At 37.2% G+C, this 20,382-nt stretch overlaps 1 protein-coding gene across 4 annotated transcripts in view; it reads right to left on the bottom strand.

The window, feature by feature from the left end:
* tox2 (TOX high mobility group box family member 2) overlaps positions 1-20,382 on the bottom strand; it is an 86,867-nt gene that overhangs the window by 9,681 nt on the left and 56,804 nt on the right. The window contains exons 4-6 of one of the 4 annotated variants that reach the window (XM_030729319.1): positions 17,959-18,246; positions 4,069-4,335; positions 2,415-2,657 (exon numbers count right to left, since the gene is read on the bottom strand). In XM_030729319.1, coding sequence (XP_030585179.1) covers positions 2,415-2,657; positions 4,069-4,335; positions 17,959-18,246 — 798 coding nt within the window. The remainder of the gene's footprint in view (positions 1-2,414; positions 2,658-4,068; positions 4,336-17,958; positions 18,247-20,382) is intronic. The other 3 variants (XM_030729321.1, XM_030729322.1, XM_030729323.1) reach the window with 3 other exon arrangements.

The following is a 20,382-nucleotide window of genomic DNA, read 5'->3' as shown; positions in this document are numbered from 1 at the left end:
TTCAAATAATTTGGAGACCATTTTAAATCACTTTGAATCCTTCTGAAAGTCTTAGAGAGTTCTTCAGCAAACCCAAGATGTCATCGTTTTAAACAAGACAAATTCTACCTGTTACTCCACGAGACATTCTAGTCATTGGAATAAAATCTGAAACCCCAGACTCTAGGTTTATACCTCCAAAGGCAGAATCCATGCAGGGGTTTACTTACTTTTTGTATGTGACCAATGTGCTTTTTAAAAAAAAAGTATTCAAATAATGAAAATGACAAATTTATGTCATCTATTTGTTTCAAAGGGGAATCAAATGTTTGTTTGTTTTTTTCAGTTATGTTGAAAAATAACAATTTACATAGGATGAGCATATTGTTTTCTTGACTGAGTTCATACAATGCATATCAGCAGATCAAGAGGAGGGGAAGAACAGCATTAAAACTGTATACTGAAAAGGTTAAGGATATGAAAACATTATGAATGCATTTTACTATTGCATTACCAGCCAGCAGATGTGAATACAGTATGCTATAATGTCCATTCATGAATTTATTCCATTAGGAAAGACAAGGACAGAAATTTTAATGACTCTAATGAGGATTAATGTGCACTAGCTGAATTGGTTGTACTCTGTAAATACACTGTTATCAAGTTTATCCATTTGTTGGCCTGGAATAAATGACAGTGCTAGTCAGTGAGAATAATTAGAGCACTCACGGTGTTATTGCCCAGACAGGGTACTACATTTTATTCCATAATGACATCATTACCTCAAGTTAATTATGTGTCTTGCGAGGTGACATGTTTGATTAAACACATGAATGCACAAACAAATCAAAAAATTAGCTGTGAAATGGCATGCTAAATGGCAGGATTTTAATGGTGGAATTGCCATACTATTAGTTTTGCCTGTGTTCCCAGGTAGAACTGTGAAGGACAAATGTGGATGAGATAAAGAGAGGCATACAGAGACAGACAGAAAGAGAGTTGCGTCTACAGTGCAAAATCTAAGGTAAAGATAAAAACCAGGACACAAAGGGTTAAGCAGCACAAACAATAACATTTCAGGAGAAGATGTCCTTGAGGCAAAACCAAGGACAAGGCAATTGCTAATCTTGTATTCCCAGCATGATCAAATCACCAGGCAACAGATATAAATAAAAGGACAGGAAATGAGGAATTCACATTCAAGGGTGTCAGCGGCGAAATGAAGATTCATGGTGAAGAGCCCTGGTGAAGGCGGCAAAAATTAACTGCAAATAAAAGGGACAGACGGCCTCCAAAGTCCAGCGTATGAAGTAGGTTTGGTGGGAGAAAAACACACATGCTAGATAGGGTCTGGTAGATAGTGGCTGGGGCTGGGGAGAATGGGCTGCACTTTGTCATGGAGACAGGTGCTTTTATTTGACACCCAATAGGCTGTGCCCTGACTGGATATTCTAAAAATATGAGTCTGCGCATGATCATCAGACTGTCTCGTTTTTCATTCATTTCACACCATCATTTGTTACCACAAACACAGAGAGAAAAAAAAAAAAACCTTTGACTTTGCCTGTTGGACTGCAATGTGGAAAATGAAATAGAAAATGTGGTGGACAGAAAACCTCTAAATTGCAGTAAATGCTAATGCAGTTTCATGCTCAGGTCAGGTTGTAATAAAACCAAATTTAATATTCAATTCAGGTAAATATATCTACACTGCAGATGGTTAAAAACTTTACAAGTTTGACTGAAAGACACTGAATACATGACTCTCACCTCATAAAATAAAAGCATATAAAATGTTATTTGCTTCACTCACTTGCAAGCTGCCATCATCTAGAGTGGGGGATAGTTCTTTAATTTTAGAATCAGAATTACATGTTTCTATTACTGCATTATTCAGATTCCATAATGTGGGTCACTCATCATAATGACAAAGACAAGGAAATTTCTCATCAACTCAATAAAGCTCAATGTGTCCATCAGCAACCCAAAAGCAGATCTAAAAGGGGAGCGAATACTGAACTTATAATTGCTAGGTAGGCAGACACAAGCTGTTCAAATAAATAGGAATCTGTTTTTCTTAGTTTTGCTTTATTTATTTATTTTTTAAAACAATTTTATCATACTGGCGTCATCTTAAAAAGTAGTAATAATGTGTTATAGCTTGTTTCCCTTCTTTTTGGCTTTTGTCTCTGAAGGTTTTTCAGTTAAAAGCTACATTTTTATGTTCCTTCGATTACTGAAAGAATATGTACATTTTTCTAACTGTGGCACAAGTCGCAATTACAGGCTCATTCTAAAATGGAAACATTATCGGTTTCAAGCAGGTTCAAATTGTTTCAGTTTTTTTTTGTGAATTTATCATTTGCTGTAAGGGCAAAGATCAGTTAACAATTATTTCTCCATACACACAGTGTCGATGTATAAAAAAATTCTACCTGTTTCTGCTCCTCTCCCAGTCCGTCCCACATCGAGGCTACTATTTTGGATACGTCTCCAAAAGTGGCATTGGGATTCTGTCCTTTAATGGCTGCCTGGGTGTCTCTGAAGAACAAGGCGTAGGCCGACACAGGCTTTGTGGGCTCATTTGGATCCTTCTTCTTCTTCTTTTTTGGGGGTTTGGGCTTGGGCTTCATCATCTCTGAAGACGGCCGCTTCTCACCCGTGATCTGGAAGACCATCAGTGGCACAAAACAAAAAATACAAACAGCTTATTGACACTGAAAACGAGTCTACTGATTCAACTTGGGTAGCAAAAAAAAAAAAAAAAAAAACCCAAACACAAATAGGATGAATAATTACACTGTTGATGAATGCTTATAACATTGTGTCCAGGTGAAGCATGTAAACTTCATTAAATCCAGAATTTAATTTCACTGTTCAATACCCAGCATTTGGATATTGCAGCAATGATTCACTGACAGTAATGCTTTTACACAGACTCTGCTTGACAGCATTTTTTTCCCCCTGCCTTACTTTGTCAAAAATAACATCTGTTATTTGAATTTATCAAACCTTTTCAAATCTTTATTTTGCAGTTGTTCAGCAAGTCATAAATTCTGACTTTTCATGCTGGGGGTGAAAGGAATTTTAAATCGCCTGCTGTATCTGCTCTGGCTTTGATGTGGTCTCAGAATGAATTGGAGAGAGCAAATGGAATTACTTACTGATAGGAGAGATGGTAATCATTTTTATTCACACACACAGTGAGAAGCACAGCAGAGATCTATAGGCTTGGAAATATATATTTTTTAAACTAAAGGATCCCCTTCTTGTTATACTGTATCACTGCGAGTTGGCAGTTAAATACACAGATGAATCGGAAACACTGTGGAAGTGGCAGATTCAATTATACTCTCATTCACATTCCCCTGACAGAAATGAAGCAAATCCACAGAGACATTGGTTGGTGGGCAATTTATGAAAGCAGTTTTACAGATTTACATAAACCAAATGAATGTAAACAACTATCCTTCTCTTCTCATTTAAATGAATGAGTGATTTAATTGAAGGAGTGGTCGCTTTAGAACCAGACTGTAACTGAGCACATGGTAAAGCAGTGACAAAGTTGGGAAGGACTGGCAACAAATCATGTTGTGCTAACCCATTAAAACATGTTTCACATCTCTACATAAATTTCGGTTTATTCATTATGAAAGAAGAAAAGGATTAATGTCAGTCCCTCTGTGTCTAAGTGGTAAGCAGCAAACCTACAAACATACCATCGTGCTAATGGCTATTTACTAATGTGACATGGAAAACAGAATTTTTTGCTTTAAAAGGATTTTTTTAACTCTTTAAATGTTACTTTAATATCCTTCTCTGAAGAAAGATGATCTGAAGAGAACAGGAGTAAATATCTCAAACATAGTTTCTTCTTGAGACACTATTATAAACATAAAAGAAAAAATAGCTGTAACTCCAGTGGACAACAGTGTTTGAGTTTTCCAAGCGACCAAATAAACCAAGCACAAGCATGCCCATTCCTCTTGAACTCAGCACTGCAGTTAAAATGTGAACGACCTGTGAGAAGCACTGCCAAGCGTATGCCTTCATCTCCCCTACTACAAGCCAGAGAAGCCACACCAGTACCTTCAAATGAGGATCAGTCTCCTCTTCCTGATTGGAGCTTGAAGGGGAGGGTGTGGCCGATTTACTTCCGGGAGGTGAGGGGGAACCATGAGGCACTGCACTCCGGCTGACCTGTGGGTTTAGCTGGGATAGTGCACTCATGGGGTTGGGCAGTATCGGAGGTGAGTTGTTTATCAGGGTGTGGTTACGGGCAGGGTCATAATGAGCGCCATCAGGGTGCTGGTGATGGTGTTGCTGTTGGTGGTGTTGCAAAGCCATCTCCTGCATCTGAAGTGAGAGAAGAACACCAGCTTTACTATCTTCTCTACTTAAAACTCCTGACTGCCAATTAGCCAAATATGCAAATATTTAGAAGTGGAGATGACATGTTCAAATTTGAGAAATTGTGTAAATAGAAATCTAATACAATAAATACGTGCAAAAAATTTTGATAACTCGAGGGGGTTGTCTGTTGGAAGAAAAGAGTCCCGCTTTGTAAAATTGTAGCTTTTTAGCCAGATTACGTGATCTGAATTGACATCAACACTATCTTTTGTGCAGGGTGATTTTTTAAATTATTTTGTTTTGTTTTTTTAACTGAGACTGAACTGAATAATAAAACTAAATATCTAAACTAAAACAACCAAGACAACTAAATGCAACATCACATCAAAGGGCATGTTTGCTCCCTAAATGCTAATGACATCCCCTGTTAACTACTCAGACTCGAAAAACAGACTGATTTGAAGCCTGGGCATTTTTGGTTTACTGCTTTCTGACATTTTTGACAGTTAGCAGAACCAGAAAATACTTTGAATGAGTGACTGCTGGGTGAGAGCTTGATGTTGGATGAGAAAGTAGCAATTACACAAAATACACACTTTAAGAAGTGACTGAGAGCTCAAAGCATCCATCCATCCATCCATCATGAGTATTTTTAAATCAAAAATTGATCATGGTTATGAAGTTACATCGAATGCCACCAAACTCTGTAGTCCCTCTCAGAGATTTACTGAGCACTGAGCATCTTCATGCTCCATATTTTGGTTTAACATGGTTTATGGCCACAGCAAGCAAAACGGCTCTAAAAACAGTTGCACACCACATGTGTCAGCCAGACAGAGTTAGAGACTCCAAATAAGTGGTAAGTTTGTGTGCTAGTGATTACATGTTTGGCTATTCAAGCTGCCAAAAATACATACAGTACGTGTTATTACGTGATATTATTTAATAAGGAGAAAATTGACTTTGCAATTTAAAGCTTTCTTTTTTTATTTAATCCAAACTTCTCCTATGTCAAAGCCACTCAGTGAAGTGTAACCCAAAGCAATTTTGAATTCACCCTATTATCACTGAAATCATATTTCAATGGGTCCCTCTATTACAGCCAATAGTACAATTCATGGTTCCTATTCACTGCTACAGGCACCATGTGCAGAGCCCTTGGACACAGTAGCCTGCACGGTATTGGGGTTAAGATTTACTCATTTACTGCTCCTGAAAACCTTTTCTTAATTTTTTTAAAGGTCAGATATCTTAGCACCTGGCACAGCAGTCACTGAATCAATGTTATTGATGCACATGAGATATTATGCTTATTGTGTGATAAAAAGGAAAAAAAAACACACACACACACACACACAAAAAAAAACTTTTGCAACACTTCTGCAAGCACGAGCAGAAACAAAATTTTTGTTCACAGCTGGGAATAACCCCTACATGGAAAACACTGTTCAGTAGTTACAGAGTCACACTCGCAAAGTTCTGTTCTTAACCATCTTGTAAGATCTTCAACAGTAACGACATCAAAGGCTTTATTTCAAGATTCATCAGGACAGAACATGAACACAGACCAAAGGATGCTTTTAATGCAGACATAAATGGGAATGTTTGGGAATTTACAGATCTGAAAATGATGAATTAGCATTTGTTAGCTCTTTTAAACATTTATGAGTTAAATAATACATTACACATTAGTGCAGTGCTAAAAAGATCAAATTTAAAGGGCCCGAGCATATGAGGTCTTGATAAACATGAGTAGAGGTTCAGAGATGAAGGCTCAGCACTCTAATCATAATTGGTCCCAGTAGATTGCTAGAATAAAAATGCACAACAAAGTAATGTTGTGCGGAGCTCTGGCCTGCTTTGAAAACTCATAATATTCACACGACATTAGATTCTGTGTTTGCCTCAGCAGCTGCTCACAAAAGCCAGGCGTGAACAAAGACATTCATTTTGCATTTCAAATAACCAAGCTCAAACCTCCCCCATCCATGACAATCTCCAACTTCCAATCATAATTCAAAACACCATCACTACACTTTTTAAAACATGAGGAAATAGCTTCAGCAAAATAAGTAGTCAGACAAAAAAGAGGGAAGGAAAAGGGAGTAAAAAAGAAGGAAATCAAAATCCATTAATTTTCCATTTTCCATGGACTTGCTCTTTAAGGGTCCTTGCAAACCAAGAAGCACTGAAAAACCAATTAATCAAACATGAATGGCCTATCATAGCTATAGCAGATGCATTTCCATAGCAACAGCCTCCAGGCAAAATTGTCACCCTTTAATCTGAGTCACACCATGTTTAATGTAAACAAGAAGGAGACATGCAGAGCAGAAGAGTTCACAGGGGGAAGACACCACAGCATTGTGAGTATTTGGCCAGCATCATAATAGCAGAGACACGAAAAAAAAAAAAAAATCAACCTTTACAGACATGCATTTAAATTACTAGAGGAAGTAAATCATATAGGTGAAGTTACTTGCAATGTTTTTTTTTTCTTTAGTACAGATATGAGCAAAATCAAAAAAATTCTCCAAATAAACAAATAAACAAGAAAAATAGCAATTACTCAATTTGCTGTTTGGTTATTTAATGGGTATTTATCTATGTTTGTTCTCATATTTCATGAACCCCATTTTCATTAAAGCTGCATGTTTTTGCTCAGGCTAATGAAGCAGTAAGTCATCAGAAAGCACAGAAACATATAAACTATTCCACTCCAAGTGTGAAGATAATAGCACAAAATGTGTTATATAAGGATGAAAGTATGCTATTCCAAAGTATGAAAATCTAAATTACCTTATTATAATTACTAAAACCAGAGTTGTACTGTATACTGCCACTGTTATAATTTGCAATATACATCCTTTTTGAAACTGTCTCAGAGTGCTTTTGGTTGGAGCTTTCACCTGTTTGAGACAGAAAGAGCAAGAAGTTATCATATAGCGCCATCAAGCCTGAGCTAAATAAAGCTAGTGGCAGACGGCTGTACAAATATTATGAAAGAATCTGACAAAGGTTGCTGGTTGCCATAGGTACTGTATGCTAATTCTTATTGGTATCATCTAAGTAGCTAGAAAGAGGTGGGAGTGCACAGTGAGTAACAGGATTTAGTTGGTCAGTGCTCTCTGCCTTTAGCATGTAACACATACTGACTTTCCATGGACTCTTGACATGAACAGCACTGCCTTATTTCTGGGCACAGGATCTGTGATCCAACATAAAAACAGTGCTATCATTTTGAGTCAGTAAAACTCAGATAGGACTGTAAATACTCTAAATTGATCTTAAAGGAAATAACACTCTGTTTTATTTATTTATTTTATCATTTTGCTGTATTTCATGGCTCATTTATATTTTTAGATTATTTTGAAAATGGGTTTCTGAGTTCTCTTGGGCATTACTGTAGCTGTGTTTAACCTTCAGAAATGTAGTTGTTTGTTGTACAGCCCCAAGGAAATAAGCCAGTTAAGTGGAGTTAAAGCTGGAAGCGAAAATGTAAGAAAAAGTACAGAAACTATAAGAGAAAAAAAAAAAGCCACATGACCTAAGTAGTAAAATCAAAGTTAGCGAAGTTAGTGCGGGGACAGTTAGATATTGCTTTTTGGTGATGAGCAGCCAGGCAGACCTAAACTGTGATGTAAAGCCAGGAAACTCAGTGTGAACGTGTTCCTCTGCCATCGTTACGCCTGTCGTGTTTGTATTCACATCTTGTACATCATAGTCAAATGGGAGTCAAATAACAAAGGCTTTCCAATTATGTGTAGCACATTGTGTGCGAGATGGAATATCACAAAGCCATTGTTCCCCTGCTCCTGCTGACCTTACCTTTGAAATGGTTTCACGGCTGCTCCAATTGCCTGCACCATTTGATTTAGCTAAGGGGATTTGACCACCAGCACAGAGATGAGAGAAGGGGAGAAGAGAGCCTATACACAGCTACAAGGAGAAAGAGGAGAGATGCACACCAGAGGAGAGTAAAACAGCTAACCTTTCTCTGTCCTTATGATGATTATACCAGAGTGGCATCTGTTTCATCATTTAAATAAGCTGGCTGATTGCTATGCAGGTTTTATTATGCTAGTGTCATAATAAACCCATCTGTGGATGCTATAGAATCAATAAACTGTTGTCATGTTTCAACTTGTTAGCACCATCTAAAATGAATCTCCTTTGTCTGTCAGTTTTTAATTAAGTACTTTCTGTAGAGTCGGAGTCAATTCACTTTTAGCTGACTTGCTTCAAATTGTAAATGAAAGCCAAAAATTAATTAAATGATGGAGTATTTTGTTCTTAAAATGCTGCATGATATCTGTCTAATTTGGATTTTGAATAAACAATCAGCACCATCAGGTTCTTACCCAATCCCGCCCTGCCCTGTTTCGATATTCACTGATCAATGCCTGTGTGAGTCCTGAGACTTCTCTTTCCTCACTCCCTGCTTGACTGGAGCCATCTTGTTTAGAGTGATAGCTCACTCACACAGGTTCACGGCTGCTATTGTAAAATCAGCCAGCGTTTAATTGAAACAAATGACTATAATAATAGAACATTATCCCTGCAGGCACCCAGCCATGACAGCTTTAATTAGAGGCGCGTTCGAGACTGATCCTTCAAAAGCACAGCCACCGTGCAACAAGGTGGTAAACACGGCTTTAGGTGGGGGAGCCAGCCCTGGATCTTACAGCCCTCAAAGCTACTTCTCATTCACCCCGAGGGCAAAGCACTAACAACTCTGTTTCTCAAAGAGCCTTCTCCCACCCCTCCCACCTCCTCCTCACTCCATCCCTCTGTCTCTCTCTCTTCATCCATGTCTTTGGTTTATCAAGCTTATATATACCCAGGAGGGTCATTTACACAAGCTGAGAAGAAGAGAGTGGATTCATGAATCATACTCTACTTAACTATAAAGACAGAGGCAAAATGCTGTATCTGGCTTCTTGTGACATCAGACAGATGCTAAGTACAGAGGCTTGATGGGCCAGGATGCCAGGATGTTTAAAAAAAAAGTAAGAATTTGTTAAAGCCCAAGTGAATGTGTTTTGAAAGTTGTCAAGACTACGTTTTAAAATATTACACAATAAGGCAACGTGGCTTTGATTTAATGTAATGTGTGATGCCCTCATTCAGGTACAATGCAGCCAACTGTATTTACCAACACACTATTAAAACATCATTTTATTTATTAGCTTGGCAACTGCACCGTGTTGCCAAAACAAGACACTATAAGGTCATTTTCAAACGTTCCAATTACAAGCTAGTCAAAAGGAAAAATATCAAACACTTGCTCTTGCACCTCCTGTGCTGAACTGTGATCCTGTAATTAATCTGGCAGAAAAACAGCAATACCTCACAAACCAGCAGTATAAGGGAATAATTATGAGTTTTAGCACGTACTTTATGAGAGAAAAAAGCAGTTTACTCAAAGAATGCCTTAAGTAGCCCCAGTGTTGAAATGGAATTTACCACTATAAATCTCAACGCCAAGAACAGTGTATACTAACACATTTTTCTAGTTTCATAAAATGCAGGAAGGACTTTTAAACACACAATCTGAATTAAAGTCATAAAAAAGAAAATAATAATATTAATAATAATGATGTAATTAAACTTGAGCTGGAAGCATTTTGCACTGGTGACTGTTGGTTTCAAATGTACAGTACCACTGTGAACGCCTTTAAGGGTGAATCAGTAGCAGCAAAAAGGCAGTGGTTGATTTGCAGATAGTAATGTCATGATGTCCCCCTGGGCACCATCCTCCATGTTCCTCATTACTGCTAATGTTAGAACCTCCTTTGCTTCTTTCTCTCTCTCTTTTTCTCTCTGTGTGTCTCTATCTCTTTCCACCCCTCTAGTTCTCTTTCTAGTTCCTCATGTTTTTTTTTTTTTTTTTTAATATTCTCTCTCTCTTGTTCTTTCCCAAAGTCTCTTTCTCCCCTTTTCTAGCTCCCTCTTAGCCTGGGCGTGTCACTGAGCTCACCTCACAAAGCACAGCGTCAGAGAATCAGAGCCTTGCCTGACATGACATGTAGGAGACGGTTGTGAGGAGCGGTAGGGACACACACTCTTGACAGCAGAAGGCAAGGCTCCTCTGCTCCCACTAATGAGACTCCTGACTGCCGTGTCAAACACACTTTGTGTGCATGTGTGTGGGCGCACCTATACTTGCACAACAAAAAAAAAATTCAACATGCAGAAATAATGAACACAAAAACAACAAAGGCCATAGAATTTTTAAAGAAAGCATATTGTACTGAATGCATCATGCAAGTCTAGGTCAGGCCAAGGTTATAGATGTGTACCAAATCCATGTGCACAGAGACTTTTGCACGTCTGACAGAGGAATTCTTCACCTTATCCTCAAGCTTTGAAATATAGCAAATACAGCAAATTACAAAACTTCTATTTTTACAGTGATTGCACAATTCACAAAGTGCAAAGAATACACTGTTTTTACAGGGGCAGATGATTCTTGCTTATGGACAACTCAGAATACACTTCTGGTGATAGACAAACAAGGCAAACAGCTATCCGGCTACAGTCTTCAAAATGTTAAGAAAATTGAGATAACGCAAAGATATACTTGCATACTATGTGCCTCTCGGTTCTGGATTAATGCAGATTTCACTGTGAACCATGTTACACGAATACACCGAGTGTTTTAATCACCGTGAACGAAGCCACTCTTATGGACATTAACAGAAACAGTTGCATTGAACTAGTGGCTGGTGACACAGCAGGGGAGGTGTCCAAGAATGATATGACATGGGATAGCTCTCCACTGCCACTACGGCTGAATATTCCTGGTGGTGAAAGCAGAATGAGCTGATGGATTGTTGAGATAGGGCATAGTGCAATATGGGCATGATTTCATGGCATGATAAATCTCAGCAGGGGCGCGTGGCTAAGTGTAATATGAAATCCCTTATCTTCGTATCTGCTTCATAACACTAGATATCTGCTGCAGCTGAATCTGCGTTTGTTTCTTTAGCTTCTGTTCTTTGCTTGAATGCTGTAGTTTATCACATCTATGAGAGGAGGACAATGACAACAACATGTGTGCGATAACACATATTTTACCCAGATGTTTTTGAAATATGATGTGATGAATTATCTAAATTGGAAATTGTCACTGCAGAGATCTTCTATTACCTGTGATCAGAGTGATAAGTGTTATTAGAATAGGTTTTGCATAATGCTTAACAGAAGCTGGTCTGTGTTTGTGCAAAACAAGTTTAAATTACATGCAATATAAATGAAATGCAATTTCTCCCACATAACTGATCTTTTTAAAGTCCAGTGGCTGCGTTATATGACACCATCCCTTTAGGATTTTTGATTAAAAAGAAAGAAATTAAGTAAACTCTTATCCTCTTATTAACTTAATCTGGTAGGTTAATTGACGTTATCGGGGTAGAGAAAAAAAGATGAGCTGCCGTTCTAGGCTGCAACAAAAATCCCTCTAAAATGGTGAAATTGGAAAATAACCTATATTTCTTTTAGGATATTTCTTAATATACAACTACAGTTTCATATCACATTGCCGGAGAAATAAGGCACTTTCTCCCAAGAGATGAGAAAAGAATTGAATTTTTCCTTATCGGTCATCTATTTTTCCACAGAATGCTATTACTTGCTGCCTGCCGTTGCTAAGCAACAGGAAATATTAATAGGACCTTTTATTAGCTAGGCTTTACCCGTGGAGTACTAAAATGAGGAAGTGGAAAACATGAATGTGTTACATAAATCTTTGAACCTTTCAGGGTTTGCACAAGTCTCTGTTTGTCCAGTGATTTATGGCTGTGATGGTTCATTTATGGGAGAGGGAGGTGTGAAATGCCAAAATGGAACATTAGCCTAAGGTACAATTTGAAAATAAATAATCACAAAAAGTGAAAAAAAAAAAAAAAAGAGGAAGCAGTTTAAAGAACAGCCCTCCCTTTTCCTGTAGGCTTCAAGAGGCCATCAAACAAGCAAGTGATTTTTGTTCCACTGGTGGCATTGATCATTCAAAATCATCTATGCCCAAATCAACATTGGAATTACTAATACAAGTCCCATTCTATTACTGAGCTTGTTGAACTGTGGTGAAAAGCGACAGACATTCCATCATTTTCTGCAGACGCTCTAATCCCTTTAAAAAATGACTTAAAATGAAGGTCTTTCAAAGGAGAAATAGGTTTTCTTCATCTGAATAAAAAGTATAGAATAAGGCAAAGCCTCAGAGAGCAGAAAGTCCTTAAAGGCAAAAAAAATATAAGACAATTTAAAGTCCATATGGAAAAAGTGTAAACACATTTAACTATAATCTTTCTCAGAAGGCTGGCTGATATAGTTTTTATTCTTTAAACTTAAAATGAGGACTATGATTTGCTCTATAAATGCGTCACCATATCTCTAATCCACCTTTTTTTTCTGTTTCATGTTTATACAAAAACCAGCAGGTGTACAGTATGCGATAATACGTTTGCTGAGACCCTCCATCAGAGAGAGAACACATTAAAACACACCTCTGCTCTCTTATCATTAATTCATCCCAGCTTGTCTGTGACAAGTTCAGTTGACATTGCAGCTCATATTTCTTTCACGCAGGCTTGGAGAGCGAGCACCTGCCAAGAGCACTTAATACCTTGTGAGAAAAAATAAAGAAAGAAAAAGAACAGGCTTCCACCCAACTTAACATGACAATCAAGATGGGATTAATACTTGATAATTAACCTCAACAAATGAAGATAAAGAGGTTGTGAGGAAATTCTTACATTTAAATTTTGCAACAAAAGAAATTAGAGGATGGAATTTGAATATGAATGCGGCAGGCAGATCTTTAGAGTGTCACAATCCTCATTACAAATAAACTGACCCTCATTCAAGCAGATTCACATCTTGTATTCTGGGTGAAAAAAAAAAAGAGAGAGAGAGATAATACCTGGATGTTTGATGGAACTAAGGCTGCTCGTGCATATAGATCTTTCAGCTAATACTTAGCTGTTATGCATAACATCCCCTGGCTGATTATGCATTCATTATCTGTTACATATTCAAAACATCACACTTGAGCCAGTTTGATGATGGCTAATATTGCATGCACAATTGAGGAACATGAAAAAAATAATCTCAATCAAAGATAATTTATTCCAGTTGCTGGCACATTGACGAGCATTATAAATATATCATAATTGAAAATGAAGCCTTCCCGTTTGAATAGATTGCAGATATAGTGGTTATAGTACAGGGCAAAATGTATATATAAATATATTTATTGTTTAAGTGTAAAGAAGGATGCAACAGAAAACAGTAAGGCCAGGAATTAGCAGCAGAGCTGTGCATCGTTCTGGGCTCTATTGATAAGATCAATGCAACCTGAGCAAGGCTATTAAATGTCTAATGTGTTTTGGAACTTGTAGATGCTATGACAGTGGGGGCATTAACAGAGAGAGTGGCAGAGAGAGGGAGACTTAGAGTTAGAGAGAGGGAGAGAGAGAGACAGAGAGAGGGGGCCTTGCCAAGTGCATCAAAACATGCAGAAAAGAGCTCTCTGAAAGATATCAGGTTTGACCAGGAGGGGCTTCAGACACAATAAGCATCATCCAAAAAAGAAGAAAAGAAAAAGAAAAAAAAAAACAATACAAAAATGGCTTCCTTACAAAATCCGGAAAATACAGTCAATTTTGTATTTCAGGTTTTGACAGGCAGTAAAGTAGAGAAAATGAATAAATACTCCCGTTACTTTGACCACATTAATAAACAGACTATTAGTTGGTCATCAATCAACTAAATGTTGCCTCTGTAGGCAAATCTAAGGCTACAACCACAATCACACATTCTTGTTACAGTATCTGTACAGGGAAATGTTTTAGCCTCAGGAGATGGAAATTTACAAGAGAACTGACAAAAACAGCAATTTCTTCAATGACCACTTAACAGCATTAAAAAGCATGTTTACAGGCTGCTAAAAACTAGATATGGATATTTTTCCCCTTCATAAAAACCATACATGGGGTGACTTGCTCTATACCTTATTTTTTTTGGATACTGACATGGTTTAAAGCCTGGGGCGTGGCCACTCTGATTGACAGGGAGCTGCAACTGCAGCCTCACCAGTTTACTTCACTGGTGTTTTTGTGGTGTTGGTTCTTTTTGGAGCATTTTTTAATTGTTATTTGTAATGACCTGATGTGTATCATAGCTTCTTATGAGACACAGCCCATCGAAGAGCTTCTGTTTTGAAGTTCTAGCCTTTTACTTAGCACTAATTAGCAGGCTTTTGTCTTTTTTGTGTCAGAGCCAAACAGTTTCCACACCAAATCTGCTAGTGTTAGCTGTTAGTCATCCAATCAAAAGTTTGGGCACACACTCACTCACTCAGTCACAGTGGATGATATATATATATATATATATATATATATATATATATATATATATATATATATATATAGTGTATGGTATTAGTAGTTTCATAGGAGTTATGATCTTCTTTTTTAGAGCTCTCAAATGCTAATGCATATGTATGTGCATTATGCGTAAAAATAAAAGATGCACATTATAAAACGAAAACATGTCCTGTGCTATGGACCTGCTGTTTCAGTTGTCCAGAAACTGTTAAAAAAACACTGCTCTGACACATTTTGTGAATCCAGGCTGCATTTATTGCACATACATAATCCCACTGCTGTAAGTAATCTCTAGTGAAGCAAATATGTGTTAATTGGCTGCAGAAATACTCAACAAATTAACCCCTAAATCCACTATTTTATTAAAGACTACAGTACTATTTTACAAACTTACCTTCGAATTAATTAAGCTTGATGTTTGTTACATATTTTCAAAAATGTACATCTTTAGCAGGAGCAAATTAAAAGGAAACTCACTACCAAGAGTTGGATGCACAATTTGGGTTTCTAATGTAATTTACTGTCAATAAGAAAAATACAAAAAAGAAAAATACAATAAACCTCCGGTCCTATCCTGTGTCATTGGTGTTTTGACAAATGTACATTCAATTTTTTTTTTTAATTAATTTGTCAGATCCATGGCTACAGTTCAGCATTAAATCAACCTCATTTAACACTCTTTAGCCCTGCAGTTCACCCTCTCACAACAAACTAAACACACCCTATCTATTCTGTTTAACAGCTATGATCAACTGCTGCTGTGATGCTGCTCGAGTCTAAATCCCCTTTGTTATATAATTGCCCTATTTATTTCATGTTTATATTGTTGCACCTGCTTTGGAGTACTTTCAAATGTCCTCATACTTGAATCACACAGGCACAAATTTAAAAACCAGAGGCTCTCAGCCTTTTGTTCAGACAGAATAACCCTATTTCACTCAACTGAATTATCTTTAAAATATCTAATAATGAAATCCAGGAAGTACAAAAACTGGAGGTATATGCTCATTTTGAATAAGAGTCACTTTTTCCTTCTTGTGTTCCTCCCCACAATACCCTCCTCTCTCTATCTCTCTTTCTCTCTCTCTCTGTCTCTCTGTATATCTCTCTCTCTCTCTCTCTCTCTCTCGCTCCATCCTCACCCCTCCTTTCTTCATTCAACTCTATTGCACTCTTTTCATTGCCCAGCTCACGTATTGAATCTGCCTGATGAAAACAGATCTCACTGCAGCACCACAATAGAATGGCTGATGCAGGAAAGATGAACCCTAATGGATTTTTTTTTTTCAATGTGCTCAAGATTGAATATAAGGCCTGACCTCCAGATGTAGTGGATCCATTTCAACAGCAGATATATTGTTTATAGTAAAGACACAGAAACACATAGACACACTTGGACACGCACATACAGTCCAATGTCAGCAGAAGCAGCTGCACCGTGCACTGTATTTTTTAGCTACCAAAACAGACTAAAATTAGAATGAACCCAGATTATTTATCTATCCATGTCAAGTGAGATATTCGTAATGATAGCAACTCATGTTTGAACTGCAGAGTTTGCTTAATTACTCTGCTCAACAGACTGTGTCAAGGTGAGGCACCAATTTAATAGACACTCCGTTCTCAGCACAAATGAAGCTCTGCTACGGTTTGGTAGTTTTGCCAGGCAGACTATTTGATTAAAAAAATTCTGAGTTCGCTTTATATGCTGCTTTTTGCAGTGAAGTTGAGCTCAGCTCTTAAAAGATCTCCAAATGCATTCAAGAACTCTTTCAGAAAAGTAAGAAACAGCACAATTCAGGGGGTTTACACATAAAAATATAATTGTCAAAAAATTCCAGATTATTTGAAATGAAGTGTAATGTCTTTCAACCTTTTTTTCCCCCCAGATTCATGTGTTTATGTGTTAAAGCCCCAAAAATAGTTTTTCAAAGCAAAAAGCATCCTTTTAACTACCAGTGCTATCAGAATCACCAGCAGTTACCAGCATCCACATTACACGTGCTTTAAACACAAGTTCATCGCGTGTGAGTTGAACATTTAAAATCTCATGCATTTTTATCACCCAGCCTGCTGTATTCAATCTATTAAAACCACAGAGTGTGGCCCTCTGTAGCAGTAACAAATATCCTGACTGCAGAGGGAAAGACTGGCCAATCAACCACTGTCTCCACAGTAAAGGTCATGACCAAAATGTGAAATGAATATGAAGATAAATGACATATGAATCCAATGCCTTGAGGGAATATTCCAGTATTAAAGTATATATAATGCATAGCATGTTTAGATTTCAGATCTTTACCGGGACATATTTTGACTGTACTCTGATTGTTGCTTATCTTCTGGGTATGATGAACATTATACATTATGCTTGACCTTGACATGCATTTGCATGTCTATAATTATACTATAAATAACAGGTACTCAGACATGGTCAAAGACAAAACACATTGGTGACATTTGTCCTTGATGATACAGTGAAAGAACAAGAAGTGCAATTTATATACATTAATTTGAACTCCAAGCTCTGTTTCAAATTCAAGCTATACTACACATTTAGGGCTACATGTACAATATACTTCTAAACTGCTAAATACAGATTATTTGCTTAATGCAGTCTATTCATATGTATCATACGTAAGCTTTGCAGAGCTCATTTGTTGTGATAGTAACCTGCTCTATTTCCAACAGTTCTCATGAATGCAATTATGGTTTGGAGATGCTAATTTGTAGAGGAGCAGTTCTGTGTGGAGCTGAGGGAGTAATCAGCACGTATTCATGTTTGAAGGCCTGACAGATTGACCGATGCCTGCTGTCGAGGCAGATATGATGCTGATGGATTTACCCACAATCCTTTTCTCCATGCATTAGAGCTGACATGGCAACTGCTGAACAATCATTCAGTTCCCCACTTAGCACCATTCTCTACATCCTGAAAACCTCATTTTCCCTTGGTGCAGGGCTAATGTATTTAAACGGTTCATTTTGGATGGTTGAAATAAACAAAATGCTTTAAAATAATTCAAAATCATTATAAAATTAAACATTTCTCAAGTGCTCCACCATAATTTCATCCTATATGTTAACATTATAAGTGCTTCAGATGTATTTACATGTGAAAAGTCAATAGCTTGCAAGTCTTCTTTTAAATTAAAAGAGTTTAGTTTAAAGCCAACATTCATTCTTCCCAAGCATTAAATGTTTTTCTTATTGTAATTAAACTAGCACTACTCACCGAGGGCATTTGGCTGGATACAAGGTGGCTGTCCTGCGCCAGCATGTTCGACATCATAAGTGTGGGCAGCTCTGTGTAGGAATATGGGTTGATAAGCCCATTGTGTGGCAACGAGTGACCGAGGTAGCCTGTGGACTCGTGCTCCATCAGGTGAAGAAGAGGAGGTTCGGGGTGGTTAGGTGGAGTGATAGGTGGGATCTCATAGTCTTCATCCCCAGCTCCATTTCCACTTGAGGTGCCGCCACCTCCACCTCCTCCCCCACTGCCACCTGTCTGACCTGTGTAGCTCTGAGTGGTGGGACAGACAAGAAAAGAAATAAAAAGTGAAATAGACTGTGTTTTCATTAAGTGCTACAACCAGTTATAGTGTTAGCTAATAGTCATATTTCCTATGACTATTATGCACAGATTGAATGTAGAAATGTTCAGTATTTTACAGGCTTTTTTCTTTCAGTAGAAGAGTCGAAAAGTGGAAACAGTTATTTGAGCTGCCAAGAGTGATAAATGCCCTGCCCATCAAACACTTAGATTCATGTAAACTCCCAGCTAAATTATTAATGCCATAAAGCAGGTGCACTGCAAAGTTAATTGCTTTATACCAAGTTGAACATACATGTCTCTAAAGTGTAAAGTGTATGGGCAAGTCAACTACAACTCCCAAATCACATTCCATAAAAAAATGCTTCACAAAAAGTGAACAAAAGCTACAAGAAATTCAGTTTACAAGTAAATTATAGTCAGTTTTAGATTGCAGTCATTTACAACAACAAACTGGAGGAAAGTGTGTTATTTTTGAAGTAACATTAAACCAAATCATTAACACTGTTACATAGAAAAAGACCAACTATATATATATATATATATATATATATATATATATATATATATATATATATATATATATATATATATATATATATATATATATATATATATATATATATATATATATATATAAAATTGTTATTGTGTTTTCACAAGAAATTTCATTAAAAAAAAAGGTTTGTAAGCTTTTTAAATGCTGATCTGTCATTTTGCTAGATTAAGTATAAGTTTGTTTCAAATGTTAAATGCCTCATTTTGGAACAAAAAAGAAAAAAAGGAAAAAAAAAAACAATACTCAGTGATCAGTAATATAGAAGACCAACAGTCTCTATTTGTGTGCTGTCGTGCTAATGCAGTAAGTCCAATCAGATCAGGGTTCTGCACAGAGCAAGAAGAAAAGAAAAATAGCAGGGAAATTCAACGGGGAATGAAAAGCAATTTTGTCTGAGACGATCCAACTTGACTCCCATTGTAATGACTGAGTCAAATTAATCATCACAAATAATATTCTTGTGTCAGCCATTCAAGGGTTTTTTAATAGAATTTTTATGATTCATGTCTAGCAGTATACATCAAACAGTCAGTTCTGCAACATTTCTGAAATCAATTCAATATCATCTTTGTGTAGGCTGTCATCCTCGGCAGCAGAGCGGTCATTTATCTCTCAAACAGATACTTTTAGAAAATAAGGGGCATGTGGAGATGGAAGGAAGAAGAAAGGATACGGAGTGCATTTTTTTTCTTGTTTTTTCTCTCCATCCTGTTTTAGTATCAAGGTAAGTGCAAAAGGCCTATTTTGTAATTTTTGAGCACACATCAATTACAGATAAAGTAGTATGAATAAGCGTTTTACATCCTTGGAATGAAAAACCTAAGAGTGTTTTTCTATTTAAATCACACATGGGGCAACAAGCACAAAGCCACATGGGATAAATTTAATTTTGTAACAACACGAATGTCAATAAGAAAAGCCTAAAACACACATCCTAAGTACAATGGCAAAAACAGGAGATTTTCACTGTTAAACCAGGACTATAGACACACACTGCATTAAAACCACTTTTTCCTCTTGCTTTTTCTCTCTTGCTTTTCATTTGGTGTAACATTTAGCAAGTGATTGCCTCAATTTGATTTACTTTGTCCTGCCATAGCCTGCAAGCAAGTTGATATTAATTTTCTGGACTGTCCTTTGAAGACAGATGTTTTTGTAATCCTTTGGGGATAGTGTTATTGTTTGGTCTAATGGACAAGAAAACGAACATTTCCTGAGATTCAATTTCCCTCATAATTGTTGGAAGGAAACTAAATTGTCTGTTGTAAACATTGGCGCTATTGTGTGAAGTGAGTCCCTGCGTGTGTGTCCCTCTGAGCCATCATGTGCTTTACTCTGACTGTAATAGACCACTATGTAATCTAAAGACCACCATGCTTTAGCGATCACCTAGCATGTTCATTAATCTTTTGTTTTCTCAGTAAATTCATCTATATCCCAGCTACTGAAATATTTCCCTGGTCCCGTCCATTGGGTTTGATTGTGCAAGGGAACAAGGACTGAGAATGAGTCATGTGTTGGATTGCTATGAAGGCTCATCCAGTGCC

The sequence above is a fragment of the Archocentrus centrarchus genome, chromosome 5, assembly GCF_007364275.1.
Source record: "Archocentrus centrarchus isolate MPI-CPG fArcCen1 chromosome 5, fArcCen1, whole genome shotgun sequence".
Lineage (NCBI taxonomy): Eukaryota > Metazoa > Chordata > Actinopteri > Cichliformes > Cichlidae > Archocentrus > Archocentrus centrarchus.
Note: the sequence above shows the minus strand (reverse complement) of the source record. Positions and strands in the feature narration are given on the sequence as shown.